The following is a 19,124-nucleotide window of genomic DNA, read 5'->3' as shown; positions in this document are numbered from 1 at the left end:
AAATAAATAAATAAATAAAATAAACGAAATAAGTTTGAGGGAAAACAAAATAAAACGCCAAAACAGTTTCATGCCCAAAGGATGCAAAGCGCCGAGAGTGTTAAGTCTCAAAAATAAATAAATAAATAAACAAATAAACAAAAAAAGTTTGAGGGAAAACAAAACAAAACCCCAAAAGCCAACCCCCCCAAAAAAACATCAAGCAAAACCCAAAGCAAACAACCCAAAAAGCAACCCCCCCCAAAAAAAAAAAAAAAAAAAAAAATGAAGCAAAACCCAAAGCCAACAACCCAAAAAAAAAAAAACCACAACCCCAAACCCCAAGCAAACAACCCCAGAATCACAAAACCCCCCCCGGGGCCAGCAGGATGAAGGCGAGGGGGGGGTGTAGGGGGGTGGCCGCTCCGTGCCCCAGCCCCGCCGGGCAGCAGCCGCCCGCCGGCCGCGGAGGAGGAGCCATGGCCGGGCTCCCCCCCTCCGGGCAGCGGCCCCGGGCCGGGCAGAGCAGGTGGAGGAGGCTCGGCGGGGCCGCGGCTCCCTCCCGGCCGGGCCGATGGAGGCTCTGAGCCAGCGCTGCCCCCTGCCCGCCGCCCAGGGCTGCCCCCGGCCGGGCCGCGGCACGGTGCTGCTGGTAAGTGGGAGCCCGGGCGGGGAGCGGGGGCAGCCGGAGCCCGGGGGTGCACGGAGGGGAAAGGGCGAAGGCGTTGACTCAAAGCGAGTTTTTGGGGTTGTTTCCACTCGTGCTGAGGGAGTCTGGAGGCTGCCACCAGCTGCGGTGTTGTTTGGGTCGGGTTTGGTTTGGTTTGGTTTTTCTTTTCTTTTTTTACATATTTTTTTTTTTGTACAGTGTCTCGTCCAAGCTAGAGGCGTTTAGGGAAAGCCCTAACCTGGTGGTTTTGGTCCCCGGAGCTGTTTGTGGTTCGCCAAAGCCAAAACAAATAAATCTTGCAAAAATCTTCGTCTCTGTAAACTCGGCTGTCATTGTGCCAATCAGTGCTTTTCAGTGCAATACAATCTCACGGTGGATTTGTCAGCTTTATTCGCTTTAACCTCTTGGCAGTCATGAGTCTATCTGGTTTAATCAGGTGGGAATCCTGAAGTTTCCACCCTTCACTTTTGCACCATCCCTTGACAAATACAACTATTCTGAGAAAAAAAAAGTCAAATAGTGCTGTAATCTTTCTTTTCAGAAAACAAATAACAACAAAACACCAACAAACAAAAAAACAAGCGGGTGCTCACTGTTATACTTCTATTCAATGCAAATGTTCAAGGGGATTTCCTCGTCACATGCACACACATCTTTCCAAGAAGATTACTGATTGCCATGCTGAACGGGTCAGATTTTTTTCCTAAGCAGAGAACATGATTACATCCTAATCTGGAAAAGTAGATACACCAGCATATCTCTGTCTGGCTTGTGACTCTCTGAGTGGGTTCTGGGATTTGTTGCGCAGTACTTGTAAAATGGCTTAGTGTAAAAAAAGAACACAAAAGAAGCTCTAAAAATTATTATGAGAAACCTTGTGATAATAAAGAGTATTGCCTTAAATGGATTGACAAAGAGGAGACAACTAATAAAGAGCATCGGTCATTTTGCAAACAGAAAAGACTTCCTGTCTTTGTGGTGACAAGAGAGATTTTTTTTTTTTTAATTCAATCTTGAAAGAAAAAAATCTCTGACATTAGCCCTGTAATGCGAGTTTTTTCAGAGGGTGGAAATAAGGGGAAGAAAAAAAAAAGTGTCTTCTTAGTCTGATCAAAACCTTTTCATCATTGTTGTTGACTAGGGGCCAGATGCTGTTTATTTAAAAAACAAGACAAGAGACAAAGAGAAGAGCAGCTGTGCAGCGACAGCGAGTGCTGCAACCCAGGGCGCAGGCACCCATCCTTTTGCTGTTACTCAGCACACCAAATTAACCTTGCTATTTCAGCAATGCCCTGGCCAAGATAATTTATGTATTACATCTCTATGTGACTGTGTCTGTGGCATGTGAGTAGAAAGAGCAGCCAAGGGGCTTGCCAGGAATGGGATGTGATGTACAGCAAAACAACTTGTTGCCCCTGTACTGGCAGTATACAGAAAGAGCAGTACTGTTTCTGCAGCCCTACAGGCTCTGGCTGTGTCAATTAGGATTTCTGTGCCTGAAAGGATTGAATTTGACTGTACTATTCTTATCTGTTAATTAAGATGAAATGAACTTTAAACCTACGTTTAAGTCCTGCCCTCCCTTGCCTGCTATGCGAGGGCTGCATGATAGCCTGGGTGGACTGTGAAGCATCTGTCAGCAGAATGCAGTAATTGTTCTGGGTTTGCAGGAAAGGACTAAAGCTCTCCAGGGCCTGCACAGAATGTATTATCCAGACTCCCACCTCTCCTGGAAATACTGCTTTCCTCCTTCCACATCCCCAGCAAGGCCGAGGTTCTGTCCCCCCTCTTTCCCAGAGGACCCAATGTGCTTCACCCTGGACGTACAGCAAGCAGATGGCTGCGGGATGTGTCCTGAGCAGGAAAGTAGATGAGCCTGGTGTGGGAGCCAAGCCTCGTGTGGTTCCCTTCTCACTCCTTTTTGAAACAGAACCACAGTTTAACAGAGGCAGCGTGGCACAGTATTAGATTGGCCCCATTGTAGGGGAATAAATCTCTCTGTGAGTATGTTTTCACTTAAATTTCAATAAGCATTACTGTAATGTTGAAAGAAAGAAGATTGGAGGCTTCTTTTGAGCCAGAAGTAAGGTAAATGCTTATTTTTTAGGAAATGCAACAATTTACTTTACACCAGCACTCATATTTTGCATTTTAGGTGATGACTCTGTCTTTACTGATGTATCCAGTGCTGAGAAGTCTTGCTCTCCAGATGCATGCTGCCATCACTGGCAGCTACATCTCTGGGACCCACTCCATTGCCTTCATCAACTGTCTCAACGAGCAGATTGCCAAGGATATTGCAAGGTACAGAGAAATTTCCCCTGCTTGTCTGCTTGAATTATTCGAAAGTAGCTTTTTGTGGAAAAAAGCTTTTCCTTGTCCCTTGAGAGGAGCTGCACTTCTCTGCTGGTTTAGGGGTTTCACATTTCTGCCTGAAAAGTGCTCCTTTTCTCCTATACTCCCTTTCATTTTCTCTCTCTGTATCACATATCCACTTAACAAGAGCTGTGCTTTCTAAAAGCAAGCTGATAATTACCTCTGAAGTCAGTGCTAAGTAACACATCAAGCTAATTCTTAATTTATTCCATTGCCTTTCGTTTTCAAGATCAGTTTTAAAACCATGTCCCTAAATCTCTGGGTCCTTGGATGAAGCCCCAGCCCCATGTTCTCTGATGTGCTATAATCTTCCTTCTTCTCTGAACAACACAGTTAACAAATTCCAGAATAAGTGTTTATGGAGTGCATAAAGCACTGTGCACTAACATAAAAATAAATAAAAGCAGAAGTGGTCCACAGAAAACACAGAGCAGGCACTTGTGAGATACCACCTGAAAGCCTGCATGCTGCTCACCAAACAAACTTCAAGGAATGAGGGCTTTACCTTGATTTTTTTTTCCCTCTTTCAATGTATCACATGCATTGCACGATGTTTTGCATGCAGTTTTTCCACATAGCCGTCAGTCCCTGACTCAATAGATGGTTTGTTCAAATTACTGAAACTGTGTTGACTGGGGAAATGTTTATGATGGACCATTAAGTTTCCTGCAACACCTCCTGTGAGCTGTTTTTCCTGCTGCGCTCCTGCTTGCCAAAAACTCTCCCCGTCTTCTGTAATAGCTGACCGTTCCCAAGCAGCCGTTCAGGAGCTGACCGGCTACTGAAAGGGATTTTGTGTCACCTTAAATACTTTAACTGTATTAAGAAATTCAACTAGAATTATATTTGTACTGCTGGATGTCTTCTGAAAAACGAGTAACTGTACGTGACTGCTGAAAAGATCCCTCAGTTCCTGAAAATGTTTAATCTTAACTCTTCTGCAAAAGTTTTCCACTCTTTGATCATTATCCTGCAGGGAAGGGAGAGGAAATAAATCACACCCCATTGCTGAGATTTATGTACTCTGGTTGCATTTTTACTGGTGGAGTAATTTTTCTTTTGTTCTGGAATTTGTAGGAATGAGTAACATTTGTAAAGGATGACACAGGGCTTCTACACTCATTTTCCCACCCACCTGTTTCCTGGTACTGTCATGTCTATTCTTCTTTCATGTTGCTCAGTGGAGGAGCAATTACTTTGAAGGATCAGACTGCAAGGAAATTGTCTGCTGGTTTTAAGGAAAAGTTCAGGGTTTGTGAAAACAGACTAACTATTGGTAAAATTCAGCACCCGGCTTGTTCATTTGCACCATCTCTAACCCAGTCTATCTGGATGAGATAACTTAAAATCCTCAGAAGAGAGCCCTAGCCCACCCAGGAGATCCAGCCTCTCCCCTGTGCCTGCTATGAGAAGTTGGCCCCTCTGGGCTGGATGGTGCAGCCTCTTGCATCTCACGTAGCTCATCTAACACCTGAGCAGCCTGTGAGCCTCTGGCTCTGCCTCAGACTTGTGTGTATCTTTTTTCTTGGCTTTTCTGCTTATTAATATTTCATCTGTCTCATTTCAGAGCCCATAGTTTAGTCAGGCAGGGACAAAGAAACACGCATTAAGTACCCAACCCAAAGATACCGTCTATTATGCAGACGTTTTCCACAGACCACGTTCAGCTTCTTATAATGTTTCCCGTTACCATGGTGGCTGCTCGTTTCCGCTCAGCTTGCTGGAACAAAGTTCAAGATATCGGTTAAGATCACCATTTATTGGGGCAAAGCAGAAGTAATTAGGAGGCACTCACCCAAATCGAAAAGGCTCCTGCGCTCAAGTGGCTTGGAAGTTGCAGATGGCAAAACAAAGTGATTTGCGCCATGTGTCTGACATGATAAGCGCAGCGGGGATATCTCCCTGTGTGCTGCTGCAGTTTGTTGGTCCACAGATTAACTCAAGATGCTTTACAAGCATTAAATGACTCGTGCTGGCTACACGTGGTTAGAGCAAACAGCCTGGGCCTGCGGGGACAGCTGTCCTCCTCTGCAGCCCCTTGGTAGAGGGACACCCAGCTCCGCCGCCTTGCCGAGCTTTGACATTAAATCCAAGGGGTAATTACAGTTCAGGCTGTCTTTTTGAAAGCTAAGATTTCTTATACTTTATTTTGCCATCACCTTCAGCCTGTATCATAACCTGGGTGTAAGGATTGAAGCAGCACTTAAACAGAATGGGTTCGATTCTTTAGCTCACTAAGGGTTAATTTTTGCAGGGTGTTGAATCAAGCCTTCCCATATCTAATAACTGTCATCTTCTCTGCACTTCAAGATCATTCAATAGTTCAGCGTTTGCACTGTTCAAGCCCTCTGTACAGAACAGTTCCCAGCAAGGCCAGTGTTAAAGAAAGGTGAAGGCACCAGCACAGAGCCTGTAAGAGGCGCCTGCAGGAGGGACGAGGCTGCCACCACTGACAGAAGGGCCCAGACATTGTTGTGGTCAGCAAATACAACGTTTGACCTAGTTCTTCCAAAATTCCACCCTGAGTTTGCTTCAATACTATTTAATCACCCAAATACCACTTCTGCTGGCAGACCAAGCAGCTCTGCAATAACAAATCAGCCCACAACTAAAGGAGGAAGCACGGGGGAAGGAGTTTATTTAGGCTTCGGATTTCTAGGACATTTTGGGTAGAAAACCCTTGATGTTGTTAAATTAACAAGTTCCACATTTAGTTTGCTCTGCGAGGAAGAAGCACAGCTTGATATATATACATGGCTGGGAGACAAACCCCTCAGCTTCCATCCCAGCCCTGGCTGTCACGGCCGGGGGCAGGCACTGACTCCCTCCTGTTTCACCCAGGGGCATCATGGACAAGAGACTGGCTGCCTACGTGAACATCCTGCCGAAGAGCTCAGCCTTGTAAGTTGGGCTGGGGATTCCCAAAGGAGGAGGCAACCCTGGGCTGCTGGGGAGGAGGAAGAAGAGGAGGGCCCCTGAGGCTCCCAGGGCATGGAAGCACATGTTCTGGTGGTTGTTGGGGGTGGCTGAGATGATACTCACCCGTGCAGAGTGCACTGAGCTTATTAAGGAGCACAGATGCTCTGACTACCATCAGGGACCATTTATTTCTTGGTTACTTAGCTACAGAGATCTAGCAGGGTGATTTGTGGTCCCGAGGACGCAGCTCCTGTTTGTAGACAACCTAAAAAGAAGCTAGGATAGGGACCGTAAAGGCTTTTGCGATATTAAGCAGCACCTTCAGGAAGGAAGAACGTATCTTTTACCTCAAAATAAAGCCAGCCAGGCACCGTAGGTATCCCCAGCCATCCGTGCAAAGGGATTGCCCTTGTTTTAGAGAGGTTAAGGAGCAAAGCCCCAAAACAGCCAGTAGGAGCACTCTTGATCTGGCCCTGCTGGACAAAGGGAGCCAGATGCCCACATCGCAGTCCCTGGCTCCAGTCCCAGCCCCTCACCTTGCCTTGTCCTGCTGCCCCCAGCAACCTTAACCTGGCACAGCAAGGGTGGCTCAGTCACAAGGACAGCAGATTTTTAGGGGATATGTGCAGATAGCACCAAGCAGGGAAACTGAACCCCCCAGGGGGATCAGCATGGCTGCACCTATAGCTGTATTCACTGATTATTCTTCTCTTTTAAATACAGGTATTTCTGGAAAGGGGAACTGGAAGAATCCACAGAAATACTGCTGGTAAGTGACAATTCCTTATCTCATAAAAAACAACAACAACAATAAACATCCTAGAGAGCCCAAGCCAAAAGCCAAAAAGAGCTACAGGGTGTTTTGGGGAGGGTGGCACCAATCTGCCTGAGATTTGGGATTGCTCTTAGGGATCCCAATCACCCCACTGTGGGTATGGCAAGGGGAAGCAGCTTGGGTCAGCCCCTTGGCGTGGTGCACAGGGGCAGACCCAGGGCAGAGACCAGGGTTGCTCCTGTCCCACTGCCAGAGCTGGCCAGATACAGTGAGGCTGTATATGTGCAATTGCTCCCTCCCTTTATTTCTCCCTTTTAATTTTTTTTTCTCTTATTCTCTGCAGTTAGTGAAAACAAGGACATCCAAAATAGGTGAATTGTCCAACTACATCAGGTGAGGCTCTGGCTGAGGGGAGCACACGGTTTCCATCCAAGGTACACTGCCAGCTCATGTTTGGGGTTTAGGATTCAGGCTCCCTGAGCCAGGTCCTACCTAGAAGGGTTTCAAGTGCTGCAGGATGTACCCTGTGAGCCCTAAAAACCCAGACACTGCATCAGCTCAGAACGGGTTTGCAGGAGTATCAGCTACTGGGCTCCAACCAAGCTTCTGCTCACGTAGGTCACTGCCCGGCTGCCTCCCGGCAGGCTTCCTGCCCTCCCCAGCGCCAAGCGCTGAGCACAGCCATGGCCCCTGGCAGTCAGCTGTTGGCTGTGGTAAACCCCAAACTCAAAGCAAAATTCTCACATGGCAAAAAGGAGAGGCGAGTGCTTTGAAGTTGGTGGGGCGCGTGGGGCACGGCTGACACGCGCCGCTGCGAGCAGAGACCTCTGCTTCCTGCGCCTGCGAGCCGGCGCGGGGCTGTTCCTGCCGCGGGGATGGGTCCGTGACTCTGTTCTCTGCATCTGGTTCCACTTCAGATCCATCCATCCCTTTGAAATTCCCGAAGTCATCAGTCTGCCTATTGACCAAGGAAACCCTCTCTACCTCAAATGGATAGAAGAAAACGTCCCACGGGATTAAAGAGTGTAGAAACCAGCCTGCTTTCGGGGAGACGCGACAAAATGTGCTTTGTCCCACTGGTGTCCCTGTGCAGGCACACGCAGGGAGGCAGCTTGTATCCCTGTGGGTTTGCTACGGCACAGAAGCTTGGGACTGGGAGTTTTATTTGCACTTGAAATGTCCCCTCCTTGGCCTGACACTGTGCTGCAGGGAGCATCGAGCCTGGAGGCAGCAGGGAAGGGCACCAAGGGGCTGCAGCATTGCAGCCACGGATACCCAGAGGTGCTCACATCAAGTCCCCACGGCACCCGGGGATATTTCAGGCCCCCAGCAGCCAGGTGGTGGCCGTGGCCTGGCACTCCCCAGGCGTCCTGCAGCCGGCGCCTGAGACCCTTTCCTGGCTCTGTTGCAGCAGCTGTCACAGCATCTGCACCGCTCAGCCTCCCGCTTCCCCAGCCCGCAGGCAGCAGGATGTGGCCAGGCACCCCGCAAGGCACTGGCTCACACCCTCTCCTGCTGTCATCCAGCCTGCTGGCTCATCTGACAAAATCCAAGCAAAGAGCAAACTTGAGCAGAGGCTGCAGGCACTTGCCAGGAGCCCCAGTGAGCGCACACACTGACAGTGCCCTTCCTGCTGAGCTGGGCTGAGCCGCTGCCAGATCAGGGAACCCGGGTGCCAGCTGGAGCAGGGCATTGCCCAGCTGCAGGGGCTGCATCCCCCACCTGTGCCTGGATGGTTGCTTTCCACCCAGGCCAAGTTCAGCCTTGTAAAAAGATGCTCACGTAGCGTAATTGGATGTAACTTAACAACCAATACCAAGTCAGTTATGTGACAGCGAAAGGAATAAACGGGAGTGTTCCTACCTGCACAGATGCATGAGTTGTTGCAGTTTGCGGGTGCAGCATCCACAGTGAGCAGGGCAGGAGGGTCCCTTGGGGCTCTGCAGCAATTCCCTGCAGCCTGATGCCAGGTGATGCTCTGCTGGCTCTGACCTGCTCATCTCGGGTGGTGGAGAAGCAGTACAGGGAGCCTTGCAGGTGTTGGGCCACAGGTTTGCATGGCCCCATCAGCTATCGGGGTAGCAGGTGCAGGAAAGAAGTTGACAGGGAAAATGGTCTGAGCTCTGAGAGCTGGAAACTTCCCAGTGCTAAGTCAGGAGTGGCAGGATCCCAGCTGGGTACTTTGTCTGGCAAAAAAAGAGCAGAGCACATGAAGAAAGCAGCAGCACTGACCCCCAGCCCCCAGCTGCCCTAAGTCAGTAATCCTGGTACCACAAAGAACCAGTGATGTTAAAAAAAAGACTTTTTAATTGTACATCAGACATATTAATTACAACTTGGATATAACAAGAGTTGGTTATTACAAGCAGCAACCTGAAATCATAAATCTTTAGAAGGTGCACAGAGTCATTATAATATCTATTACAACTAATGCAAAATATATTCTGGAACAAAAATATTTTTAAAGGCTCCACATTCAGTTCTCTGCGAGAAGAGAGGGAGAGGAGGAGCTGCTGAGCTGGGGCCACCACAGCATGGATGCACCCATGTGTGCAATGTCCCCTTGGCACATCCCATGGGAATAAACCTGCTTGGCCTTGGGATGGCTCTTGGCAGCCCCCAGCCCCTCCCCAGGGCAGCAACTCGGACAATAATAAGGGCTTCATAGGCACTCGTGAAAGGGAAATACTGTAAGTGCTCCTCCGGCAACCAACGCTGGCAGGATAGGGAGGGACCTGGCTGAGCTGCACTGTCCCTGCCAGGCATGAGGGGCTTAGCAGTGATGCCTCTCAAGACGAGGGGCTCCCCAGAAGCATATCCCAGCCCAGAGAGCTGGGATGCAGACCTCGATGGTGCCAGCATCATCTCCCAAAGCTCACCTGACCCTGCTCGGCTCAAACCGTCCCGTGGCTGGAGCTGGGCAGAGCCTCGTCTCCCAGCCACACGCTGCACCAGCAGCTTCTCTACCAAGCAGAATGCCAGGTAACTCATCAGAAGGGAATTAAAAGGCTTTTACTTGCTGTGCTGAGTATTCAGGCTCAGAGCACAGCTGCTGAAGCAGCTCACACCCGGCCTGAGACATGCAGGCACCTCCCCATCCAACCGCCGGCCTCCCGTACCACCTTGCTGTGGCAGTAGCTGAAGCAACAGTCTATTTTCCAGGACTATGCTTTGGCCTCTGGTTTGCAAACATCACCTGCTCTCCAGTGCTGGTCACAACCGTGGATATTCACCTTTACTGGAGGTGAAGCAGCAGGACACCTCGCGCCCCATGCCTCACCTCACTCTGCATCTTTACAGTGCACCACCCGGACACATGGTGAGCAGTTTAGGTAACACTTCTTCAATAAAACAACCTTTTCGATTCATCCTCCGGCTGGTAGATCACAAAAGCACACATACAAACAATGATGCTACAAGGACAGGGCGTGCAGACAGAGCAGGACCACACAGCTCACCCACACCGTGGGGCAGACACAGTGGTGGAGGGGGAGAGAGGAGAGCAACATTAAATACACATAAAAATATCTTAGAAAAAAATCTAACAGGTATGTCTGATATTAGATTTTTTTTTTTTAAAAAAAGACAACAGTTTGCTCCTGAACATGACAGTATTGCTTTAGACAAGAAGGGGGTGCTCATTCTCTGTCAGTAGAGACCCACGTTGCAAGAACCGACCCCACACCAGTAACAGTGTGTGGGGGGAGTGCCCCGGTGCTGCCTCCCCTCCTCTTCTCTTCTGCCTTTTTGGTTTGGCTGCTGGTTTGGCACCTGCAGGACAGGGTTTCCTGCAGCAATAAAGGCCTCAGGCTCCAGTCCGGGCAGTGCCCGCTGTGGTTTAAGGCAAGTGCATGTGTTTTGGCTGATCAGTTCCAAGACGTGATTGTCAGGCCAGGGAAACGCAGCAGCCGCAGTGCCATGCAGGGTGCAAGCCGCAGAATGAGGGCCGCCACGCATGTCTGCAGACACAAGGCACCTTCCCCTCGCTTAGAACAAACCGCATTCCTCAAACGAATGGATTCACGATGAGAAGGAAAACCCCAAGCAACAGCTGCCACGAGAGTCGCCCACCATTTCCCGGGGGCGCAGAGACAGGCCGTCGGGCTCCTCAGCATGACAGTGGAGGTGGTTGGTGCTTGGCACCCAGACCCCCTCAAAGCTGCTGTTTAAGGCATGGATGTGGCAACACTGGGATGCACTGGGAGGCCCAAGAAGCCTGCCTGCATGACAGACAGCCCCAGGGCAGCACCCCTGTGCCAGGAAAGACCAGAGCTGCTCACCGCTCCCCCGCCGCTGCAGCGGTGCCTCTGGCTTGGCCAGAGGCTGAAGCAGGAAAGCGTCTCTCTTCGCGTATAAACGGCCAATAAAGTAAAAATTGTCAGTGAAATACAATAATAAGGCTGCAGGTTTCACCCCACAGCATGGGGGCAGGTTTGGACGCTGCCTGCACCCCTCATGGCTCCAGGCAGCCGGGACCCCAAACACGGGGGGCTCTGAGCCCACCCCGGCCATGGTGGTGCCAGTGCCGCCTCCTCTGCAGTGCACCAGGGGTTTCACCATGCCCCAAACATCCAATGTTCACTCCGGGAGTGGAATCGGGGCCGGGGGGCTCAGTAGGGGGTCGTGCCTTCCCATTCCACCAGGTACTGGACCTTGCCCTCCAGCGTCACCCGCCGCGCCAGCACCTGGTACTTCTCGCCGCAGACCAGCCGGCCCGCCGCCCCAAAGTAGCTGCTGATGGACGACTTGAGGTGCGAGAGCGAGGAGTCGTCCTCGCTGATGCTCTCGAAGGTGTGGCTGTCGATGCCGTCGTCTGGCCGCTCGGGGCCGCAGGCCGCCTCGCTGCCCTCGGGGGTGCCCCCGGTTGGGCGCCCGCCTGCTTCCCCTCCTCGACGCTTCGCCCCCGCCGAGGCGTAGGCTGGCACGGCCAGCTTGCGTTTGCGGCTGCCCACTGTCCTCCGGCTGCAAGAGAGGGGCACAGGGCAGGGGATGAGGGTGTCAGGGTGCTTCAGGGGAGAGATAACAGCCCCTCACTCCCCTCTCTCCCTAGCTGTGCCACTGGGACTCTTCTGGAAAGGGGGTGAAGCGGGCACAGCCCTCACCTGGACTCGTAGGAGAGGCTGGTGGTGGCAGAGCCTGAGGTGCTGGCGGCATCCGTGGAGTCCACATCCGAAAGGAAGGTCTGTCCCGAGCTGGCGCTGGGGAGGGGAGGCAGCGTCGGCCCCAGCACCGACCCCACAGAGGGGAAGGCTCCTGCAGGGGACCCAGCTGGGGTCTCCATGCCCGGGCTTCAAGCCTGGCTCGGCAGCACTCACCTCTTCAGGCTCTGAATTTCATCCAGTGTGAAGTCAAAGATGCTGGCCAGGTGATGGTTCGTGCTCCAGGCAGAGGTGAAGTCACTCTGTACCGTGAAAACAAGCACCCTCGATATGGCCTAGGACCCAGGCTCAGCACCCTCTGCCCAGCCTCTAGCACATCCCCTCCCACAGCCCTACAGCACCCGGTGGGCTTCACACAGCCCCAGGATGAGGGACAGGGGCTCTCCCCACCCAGGGACAGGCATCGCAGGACTCACGCTGGGGATGGCGTCCTCCAGCAGGAACTTGGCCCGCTTCCGCCGCGCCGCTCGCCGCTTCTGCTGCTGGAGCTGCCGCGGCAGCAGGCTGCAAGGCAAGAGGGGGGTGAGGCTGTGGGACCGTGACGCTGGGGGTCCCGGGCGCCTTTCATCGCTCACCTCTCTTTGTGGACGTATTTGCCCTTTCCTTTCTTCTTCAGCTCGCAGGAGCCGCTCTCGCTCGCGCCCGGGGCTTTCTCCGGCAGCACCTTGCTGGGGGGGTTCGGCGGGACACGGATTCGCAGGCGAAAGATGCATTTCTTCTTTTTGATTTCTTTCCCGCAGAGAAACCTGGGGAGGAGACAGCCCTCAGCCCGAGTGGGGGCTGCGACAGGGTGCAGAGGAGCATCCTGCATCCCCCCCGGGCCCTGTTCCCCCCAGGCCATGCCCAGGGCTCACCTGCTCTTGTAGCTGTTGAGGGCGTTGAGAAGGTGGGGGCCTCGCTCGGACACGGGGGTGCCGGTGAGCTGTGGGGGCAGAGGAGAGGCCGGGCTCAGCGTTTTTGCAGCCGTTATGCAAAAAACGAACAGACGGGGGAACCCGCACGCCGGCTGCCTCTGCAGAAAGCGAGGGAAGCAAACCCACGCCGGCGGCGTAACAGAGTCCAACATGCCTCGCTTTTATCACAGCTCCCAGCTCCAGCCCTGACTGGGAAGCTTGTCAGGTACATCACAAACAGGAAAATCCCATCGCAAAGTCGATTAAGTGAGCTTGGAGCATGAGCTCCCCACACCGAGTGCTGTGGGGATGAGCAGGGCTGCGGGCTCCTTCAGGTCCGTGCCATGAGACAGGTTTTTGCAGAGATGCCCACGCTTATCAGGGCAGGACCGCCAGCACCACGGCCTCACTGACACATGGACATGTCCTTTTCCATCCCTTGGTCACCCGTCACCTGCCAGCCAACATGCCTCAGCCTCACGAGCCCAGCCACCACAGGGAAGGCCCCGTTCCCCTGACCATGACTTTGGGGACAGCCAGCCCTGACTTTCCGCCCCATCAGCGGCTCTCCCTTGTGTTGCTGCCCCCCAGCCCGGCCCAAGCACGGGCATTTACCTTTCCGAGCTGCAGAGGGTCCCAGTGGTGGTTCACGAAGGCCAGGATCTCCTCAAAGTCGAAGTACTTCTTCTTGCTTTGCACACCCAGGTTGTAGAGGGCGAGATGGACGACATCCACCCTGCGGGAGCAACCGAGGCCAGGGGTCAGCAGCCCACTCCCGATGTTACGGGACCACAGTTGTGGGAAGCGTGATGGCCCAGAGCACAGTACCCCTGTGCCTCAGGGATGAGGACATTCCCAAGCACGTTCCCTGAGGCCAGGAGCTCAAGGACGTGCTGCTCCCAGGACAAACACCCAAATTTTTGGTGTTTTAATAAGCTCCAGCCACGCACTCTTGCTGCCGTTAAGTACAGGAGCAGGATGGCTCTCACTCACATGAAGACAGACTGTTTACAAAACCGCCTCCCCTGTGGGACTTTACACTTGCGTCTCCAAAAATGAAAGCCAAGCAATATATCCTGGAGGATTTCCCTTATCCCTCACCTAGCCTGCTCCCCTGCATCGCTCCCTGCAGCATCCCCACAGCCCGTTCACACCACCAACACATCCGCAAGGAAAAGCTGGGCTGCTGGCACCATCAGTACTTTTTATAAAGCGCTTTTGGACCACCAAGGTGCACCATAAGGTACCATATGAGCTTGGTATTTAATCACAAAATTTGATGACGCGTCCCCTAATTGCTTTTTGCAATTATCTTCTGGCAAACGTGTGCTTTGGCTCCCAGACAACACAGCAGGTTTGGAGCACGCTGTGTGGGAGATGCTCCATGACCTCGCACTGCTGAAACCCGGCATTGGGGCTGGCCCCAAGGTGAGGGTTTGGCAGCATAGGGCACCAGTGAGCCCTGTGCCCCACAGCCACCCCATAGAAGGGACCTCAGAGCATCACAAAGAAGCCGGGGCTGTTCTTTACCATCTCAAGGGCAGGCGCTTGATGTATTCAGGTCCCTGGTTGCACACCGAGCAGAAAAACACATAGAACCTGGAAAACAGCAGGGATGGAGCACGTAAGGAGCGGTGGCATCGTCCCCGCACGGATGGGGGCCTAGGGATGGGTGGTGCTGGGTGCTGAGGGTGACTGTGACCAGGAGGAACAGGACTTGAGGGCTGGGGCCACCCCTTCTCCCCCCGCCCCAGCATGGGGCTGCAGCAGCACCCGCCTTAGTGCCGCAACCGTCTGGGGGAGATGCAGATGGGACCCCGGGACCCCAGGACGTACCGGTCTCCGAACATCATGGGGTCGCTGAGGCACTGGGTGCAGGCTTCGTGGAACCACTGCCGGCAGCGGTAGCACTGCAGCATCTTCAGGTACCACCTGGGGAGGGAGAGGAGCCGGGTGACAGCGAGGGCAGCACAAGTGGCAGCCACCACCCCGGCGTCCCCAGCCAGGGAGATGAAGTCTGGCCCTGGCTGGCATTGTCTGCAGCCAGAGCAGTGGAGGCAAACGGTGCCTCCTGATCACAGACACAGGGTGGGCAGCCTCAGGGAATGGTCCCCCAGCTGGGGACTTCTCTCTCAGAGGAAAAATCCCCACCCTGACCCCATCTGGGTGTCGCAAATGTTTCTGCACATTAAACTTTGTGGGACAGCCCTCCCGGCAGGCAGGGTGCTTACTCGCCGGGGCCCCCGCAGTAGCAGTAGCACTGCTGCTGGTTGGTCCGGTGCGGGGAGTCCCACTCCAGCAGGTCGGGGTTGTAGGACAGCACCATCTTGACGGCTTGCAGCGTCTTGGCGATGGCTCCCTTCTTCAGGGCACCCCCCTTCTGCAGGACCGAGCGGGATGGGGGTCAGCACGGCCACTCGGGGGGGCTGCATCCTGCATTGCCACACTGAGAGCGGGCAGCACATGCAGCCGGCACCCCCGGCAGCCCCACTCACCCGCACGGCCAGGGCAAATATACAGCGGCGACAGAACCACGGCGTCCCCAGCGGGCCCTCGCCGCCGCTCGCCACCGGGACGTGGCACTGCTGGTGATAACCTACGGGAGGGCTCAGCATCAGCACCGCCGGGCTGGCCGGACCAACGGTGCATGGGATGCAGCAGAAGCAGGGTGATGTGCCCGCACTCACCCAGCCCGCACTTCCCGCAGATGAGGATTTCGTTCCTAGGCCCTGAAGTCTTCCCCAGGCAGACGTTGCACTTGGGCTCCTCCCCGGGGACGCCGGCTGTGGAATAAGGATGGCAGCGTCAGAGAGATGCAGGGCACAGCCACATCCCTGCACAACTGCCCGTGGCACTCAGGCTCCTGCGCCCCACATTGCTCCAAAACTGGCTGGGGGTGCAGGGAAGGGGATGCCGGCAGCAGGGGAGGACGGGGCGGCACTCACCATGCTGGATGTCCTTCCAGAGGACCCAGTACTTGGAGTTGTCCTCAAACGTCACGAGGCAGCTCTGCTTGGAGCCGCTCACCTGTGGGAACAGAGTGGGGAGAATCGGTGAGCCTCCACTCCCATTTCCAGCACTTTCCTGTTTTTCCCACTGACTGCCCTGACTGAGAGCTGCAGGAAGGCAGGTTTTGGTGGTGATACCCAGGGGACGTCAACCCAAAAATCCCCAATGACCAAAGACACAGTGCAGCACAGGCCAGCACCCATGCAAGCCACCCCAGGGCACGGCGCTTGCACCAGCTACTCTTTGGATGCCCACTTTCCCTCCTGGGCACCCGCTTTCCCCTTCTGATGACCCCCTTTTACCCTTTTGATCTTTCCGAGGTAGTAGAGCCCATCGGTCCAGCGGCACAGCACGTACTGCCCCTCCGTCAGCTTGACCATGAGCTCCCTGCAGCTGCCCCCCCTCCGCGCGGAGGTGGCGGCCGGCGCTTGCTGGACACGGCCAGCGGCCGCGTAGACATCGCGGATGATGGGGTTCAGCTTGCTGTTCTCCATGAGCAGAGCCTGGGGGGGGGGGGACGCAGCCGCTCGTCACCGCGCCGTCATGCGAGAAACCCACCGGCTGGGCAAGGTGCTCGGCCCCACGGGGGGCTCTGCCCGTGGGCACCGAGCCTGTGGATAGCTCAGCCCCTGCAGTGAGTGCTCGGAGCCCACAGAGCCAACGGGGATGAGCTGGGCTCAGCCACGGGTAATTTCTGTGAAATCAGCCGGAGCAGCCTCAGTCCTCGCCACTGCCCAGCAGGGGTAAAGGGACCCCGACCGCCCTCAGCCCCGAGCTGCTCCGTGAGCGCAGCCCGTCCTGCAGAGGGTGCCTTTGGGGGATCTGCAGCTTTAAACTTAACGTGAATTTTTACTTGACGGTCGCCTTGCAGTTTTACAAGCTCCCCAAGCCGGAGGAGGGGGGGGAGCCGGGAGCCCCAACCTGCGAGTGAAACCCAGCGGCCGGGCTTCGCTCCCCGCAAAGATTTGGAGCAAAAAAAAAAAAAAAGAGGCAAAGAGGCTGCGCCCGGCGGCAGCGCCTCCCTGCAGCTCCCCTCGCACCGCTCTGAGCCACCCCTAAACCAGCCCCAAGCCTCTTCCCCCCCCCCTTTCCCTCCCTCCCTTCCCCGGGGGTGCGGTCCCGGTGCCACCCGTTCAGCGCCGGCAGCGGCCGAGCCGCGGGGACCCCCCCGGGGGCCGGAGCTGCCCCCGCCCGCCCGCCGCCGCCGCCGCGTGTCAGCGCCCAACCGGGGGGGTCCCGAGCTGCGCCCCCAGCCCCAGCTCCAACCCAACGCGGGGCCGTTTTCGGGGCCGCCCCGTCCGGTCCCCCCCCCCCCCCTCTCCCCGTCGGGCTCCCCCAGCCCCGGCGGCACCTGCCGGGCGGCGGCGGGGAGCGGCGGGCGGCGGCGAGGAGCCGCCATTGGCTCATTCAAAGGCGCTGCGGCGCCGTCGCGTCCCGTCCAGCCCCGTCCCGTCCCTCCCAGCCCCGTCCCGTCCCTCCCGCTCCCGTCCCGTCGCATCCCTCCCGCTCCCCCCGGATCCCTCCCGCTCCCACCGCCCCGTCGCCTTCCCTCCCCGCCGTGGGCTGCTCTCTCTCCCCCACCCTCCCCACTTTATTCCGCAGCCGTGCCGAGCCGTGCCCTTACCGCTCGGTGCCGCGCCGCCCCTCTGCCGTCGGGCCGGGCCGGGCCGGGTCAGCGCCCGCCCGCCCGGGGGCCGCCGGGGCCGCAACGGGGAGCGGCGGCGTGCGGCGGGGGCAGGGCGCGGGGCGCCATCTTCCCGCGCTTCCCGCGGGCATTGACGTCCCAATTATGCAATTAGCGCGGGGCCGCCTCCGCCGCCACCGCCTCCCAGGGCTCGGCTCGGCCTGGCACGGCTCGGCACGGCGCGGGGTGGCACTGGGCATCGTAGCCCGGCACGCTATGGCACAGCGCAGCGTGGCACGGCACGGCTCGGGCTGGCACGGTTCAGCACGGGAGGGTCGGCACGGCACGCCATAGCACGGCACAGCGTGGCACGGCACGGCACGGCACACTATAGCACGGCACAGCATGGCACGGCTCAGCACAGCACGGCACAGCACGCTATAGCACGGCACACTGGCATTGCACAGCATGGCACGGCTCAGCACACCATGGCACAGCACACTATAGCACGGCACACTATGGCATTGCACAGCATGGCACGGCACAGCATGGCACGGCACACTATATAGCACGGCACACTATAGCACGGCACACTATAGCATGGCACGGCGCCCCCCCCCGCTGCAGGCAGCCCCCCCAGTGCACGCACAGCCCGTGGGGTGCCTGCAGCTGCCCCACGCAGGTGCCACCCCTATCGTGTCCCCACTCCCCCTGCCCCTAACCGGGGCCCCTCTTGCTGGCACCCACCCGCCTGGGGGGCCCTGGGGCACCCCCAGAGCCCCCCGGGCAAGGGGTGGCCAGGGGTGCCCCCCGCACTGCTCTGCCCGCGCCAGGGAACGACCCGTGCTGCCGGGATTCCCGGAACCGGGGGTCGCTTTTCTCTGAATCTCAGCAGAGAAAATCCATCACTGCAAAAATGCTTCGGCCGGTGCCAAGAAGGAGGCTGAAGGATTTGCTATTTGCCGGAGAGCGCTGCCAAAACAGAAATGTTTTCAGGCCTGCTCAGACAGCAGAGAAGCTGATTCCCGATTTAGGGTCGGAGCCAAGCGCGAGCGGAGTGGATCCGAATTTTATTGCTGTAATCAATGAGCTCCGCGCAGTGCCGCAGGGCGGCTTCCCCACGCCGGGGCTCATTGCACACCTGCCAAAAGCTCCCCCTGCACATGAGCTGCTCCCCTACGCGTCACACACGGTGCTAAGATGCCTCCTGAAGGTCTCTGCACAATTCTGTCATCTTAGAGCTGGTTTTCTGCAGCTCAAACTTCCCCACAAACCACCGGCATCGCGCTGCGAGCACCTGGCCCAGCAGGCAGGCAGCACCGCCTGTGCGAACCTGAGGGGTTCCGCCACATGTGGGGCACTGCAGGAGTGCTGGTGGCTGATTTCCAAAGTTTGAGCAGTAAACCCGTGTTGGCTCCCAAGTAAATATCCTGCCTGCAGTGCTGCAGGCCCCCAAGTGCCCAGGCGGTGAGCAATGTCAGAGCGCGGGGCAAGATGAAGCCCACGTTCGTTTTAAAGCTCCTGGACATGGGTGCAGTGGCTAACACGACTTCTGCAGTGCACCTGGGACCCTGGTCAGGGTTTCCCAAGAAATGCAGAAATAGTCCGAATAGTCCTGGATTGTCCTCCTGGGGGCCAGGAACCACGCGGCACCATGTGCTGTGCCGTGCCGGCCGTGCTGTGCCGTGCCATGCCGTGCCTACTCCCAATTGCCCAAGGC

At 55.8% G+C, this 19,124-nt stretch overlaps 2 protein-coding genes across 3 annotated transcripts; one reads left to right on the top strand and one right to left on the bottom strand.

Moving 5' to 3' along the window:
• Positions 1 to 475: 475 nt before the first annotated feature.
• Positions 476 to 8,587, top strand: LOC311421793 (protein CutA homolog). Its single transcript, XM_084494123.1, has 6 exons — positions 476 to 631; positions 2,805 to 2,953; positions 5,867 to 5,926; positions 6,668 to 6,713; positions 7,063 to 7,112; positions 7,637 to 8,587. The coding sequence occupies exons 1-6, from the start codon at positions 554 to 556 to the stop codon at positions 7,737 to 7,739; spliced, it is 486 nt and encodes a 161-aa protein (XP_084350249.1). The 5' UTR covers positions 476 to 553; the 3' UTR covers positions 7,740 to 8,587.
• Positions 7,925 to 18,241, bottom strand: PHF19 (PHD finger protein 19). 2 transcript variants are annotated; one of them, XM_084494122.1, is made up of 15 exons: positions 18,152 to 18,241; positions 16,083 to 16,283; positions 15,717 to 15,798; positions 15,459 to 15,554; positions 15,267 to 15,367; positions 15,003 to 15,151; positions 14,608 to 14,703; positions 14,302 to 14,370; positions 13,387 to 13,507; positions 12,733 to 12,800; positions 12,454 to 12,624; positions 12,295 to 12,382; positions 12,035 to 12,120; positions 11,822 to 11,917; positions 7,925 to 11,681 (listed from the first exon to the last, which is right to left on the bottom strand). In XM_084494122.1, the coding sequence occupies exons 2-15, from the start codon at positions 16,272 to 16,274 to the stop codon at positions 11,330 to 11,332; spliced, it is 1,767 nt and encodes a 588-aa protein (XP_084350248.1). In that variant the 5' UTR covers positions 16,275 to 16,283; positions 18,152 to 18,241; the 3' UTR covers positions 7,925 to 11,329. The 2 variants fall into 2 exon arrangements, with proteins under 2 accessions (XP_084350248.1, XP_084350247.1); XM_084494121.1 differs by lacking the exon at positions 18,152 to 18,241 and adding an exon at positions 17,405 to 17,991.
• Positions 18,242 to 19,124: the final 883 nt, after the last annotated feature.

Source organism: Aythya ferina (genome assembly GCF_964211825.1).
Source record: "Aythya ferina genome assembly, chromosome: 20".
NCBI classification, from domain to species: domain Eukaryota; kingdom Metazoa; phylum Chordata; class Aves; order Anseriformes; family Anatidae; genus Aythya; species Aythya ferina.
Note: the sequence above shows the minus strand (reverse complement) of the source record. Positions and strands in the feature narration are given on the sequence as shown.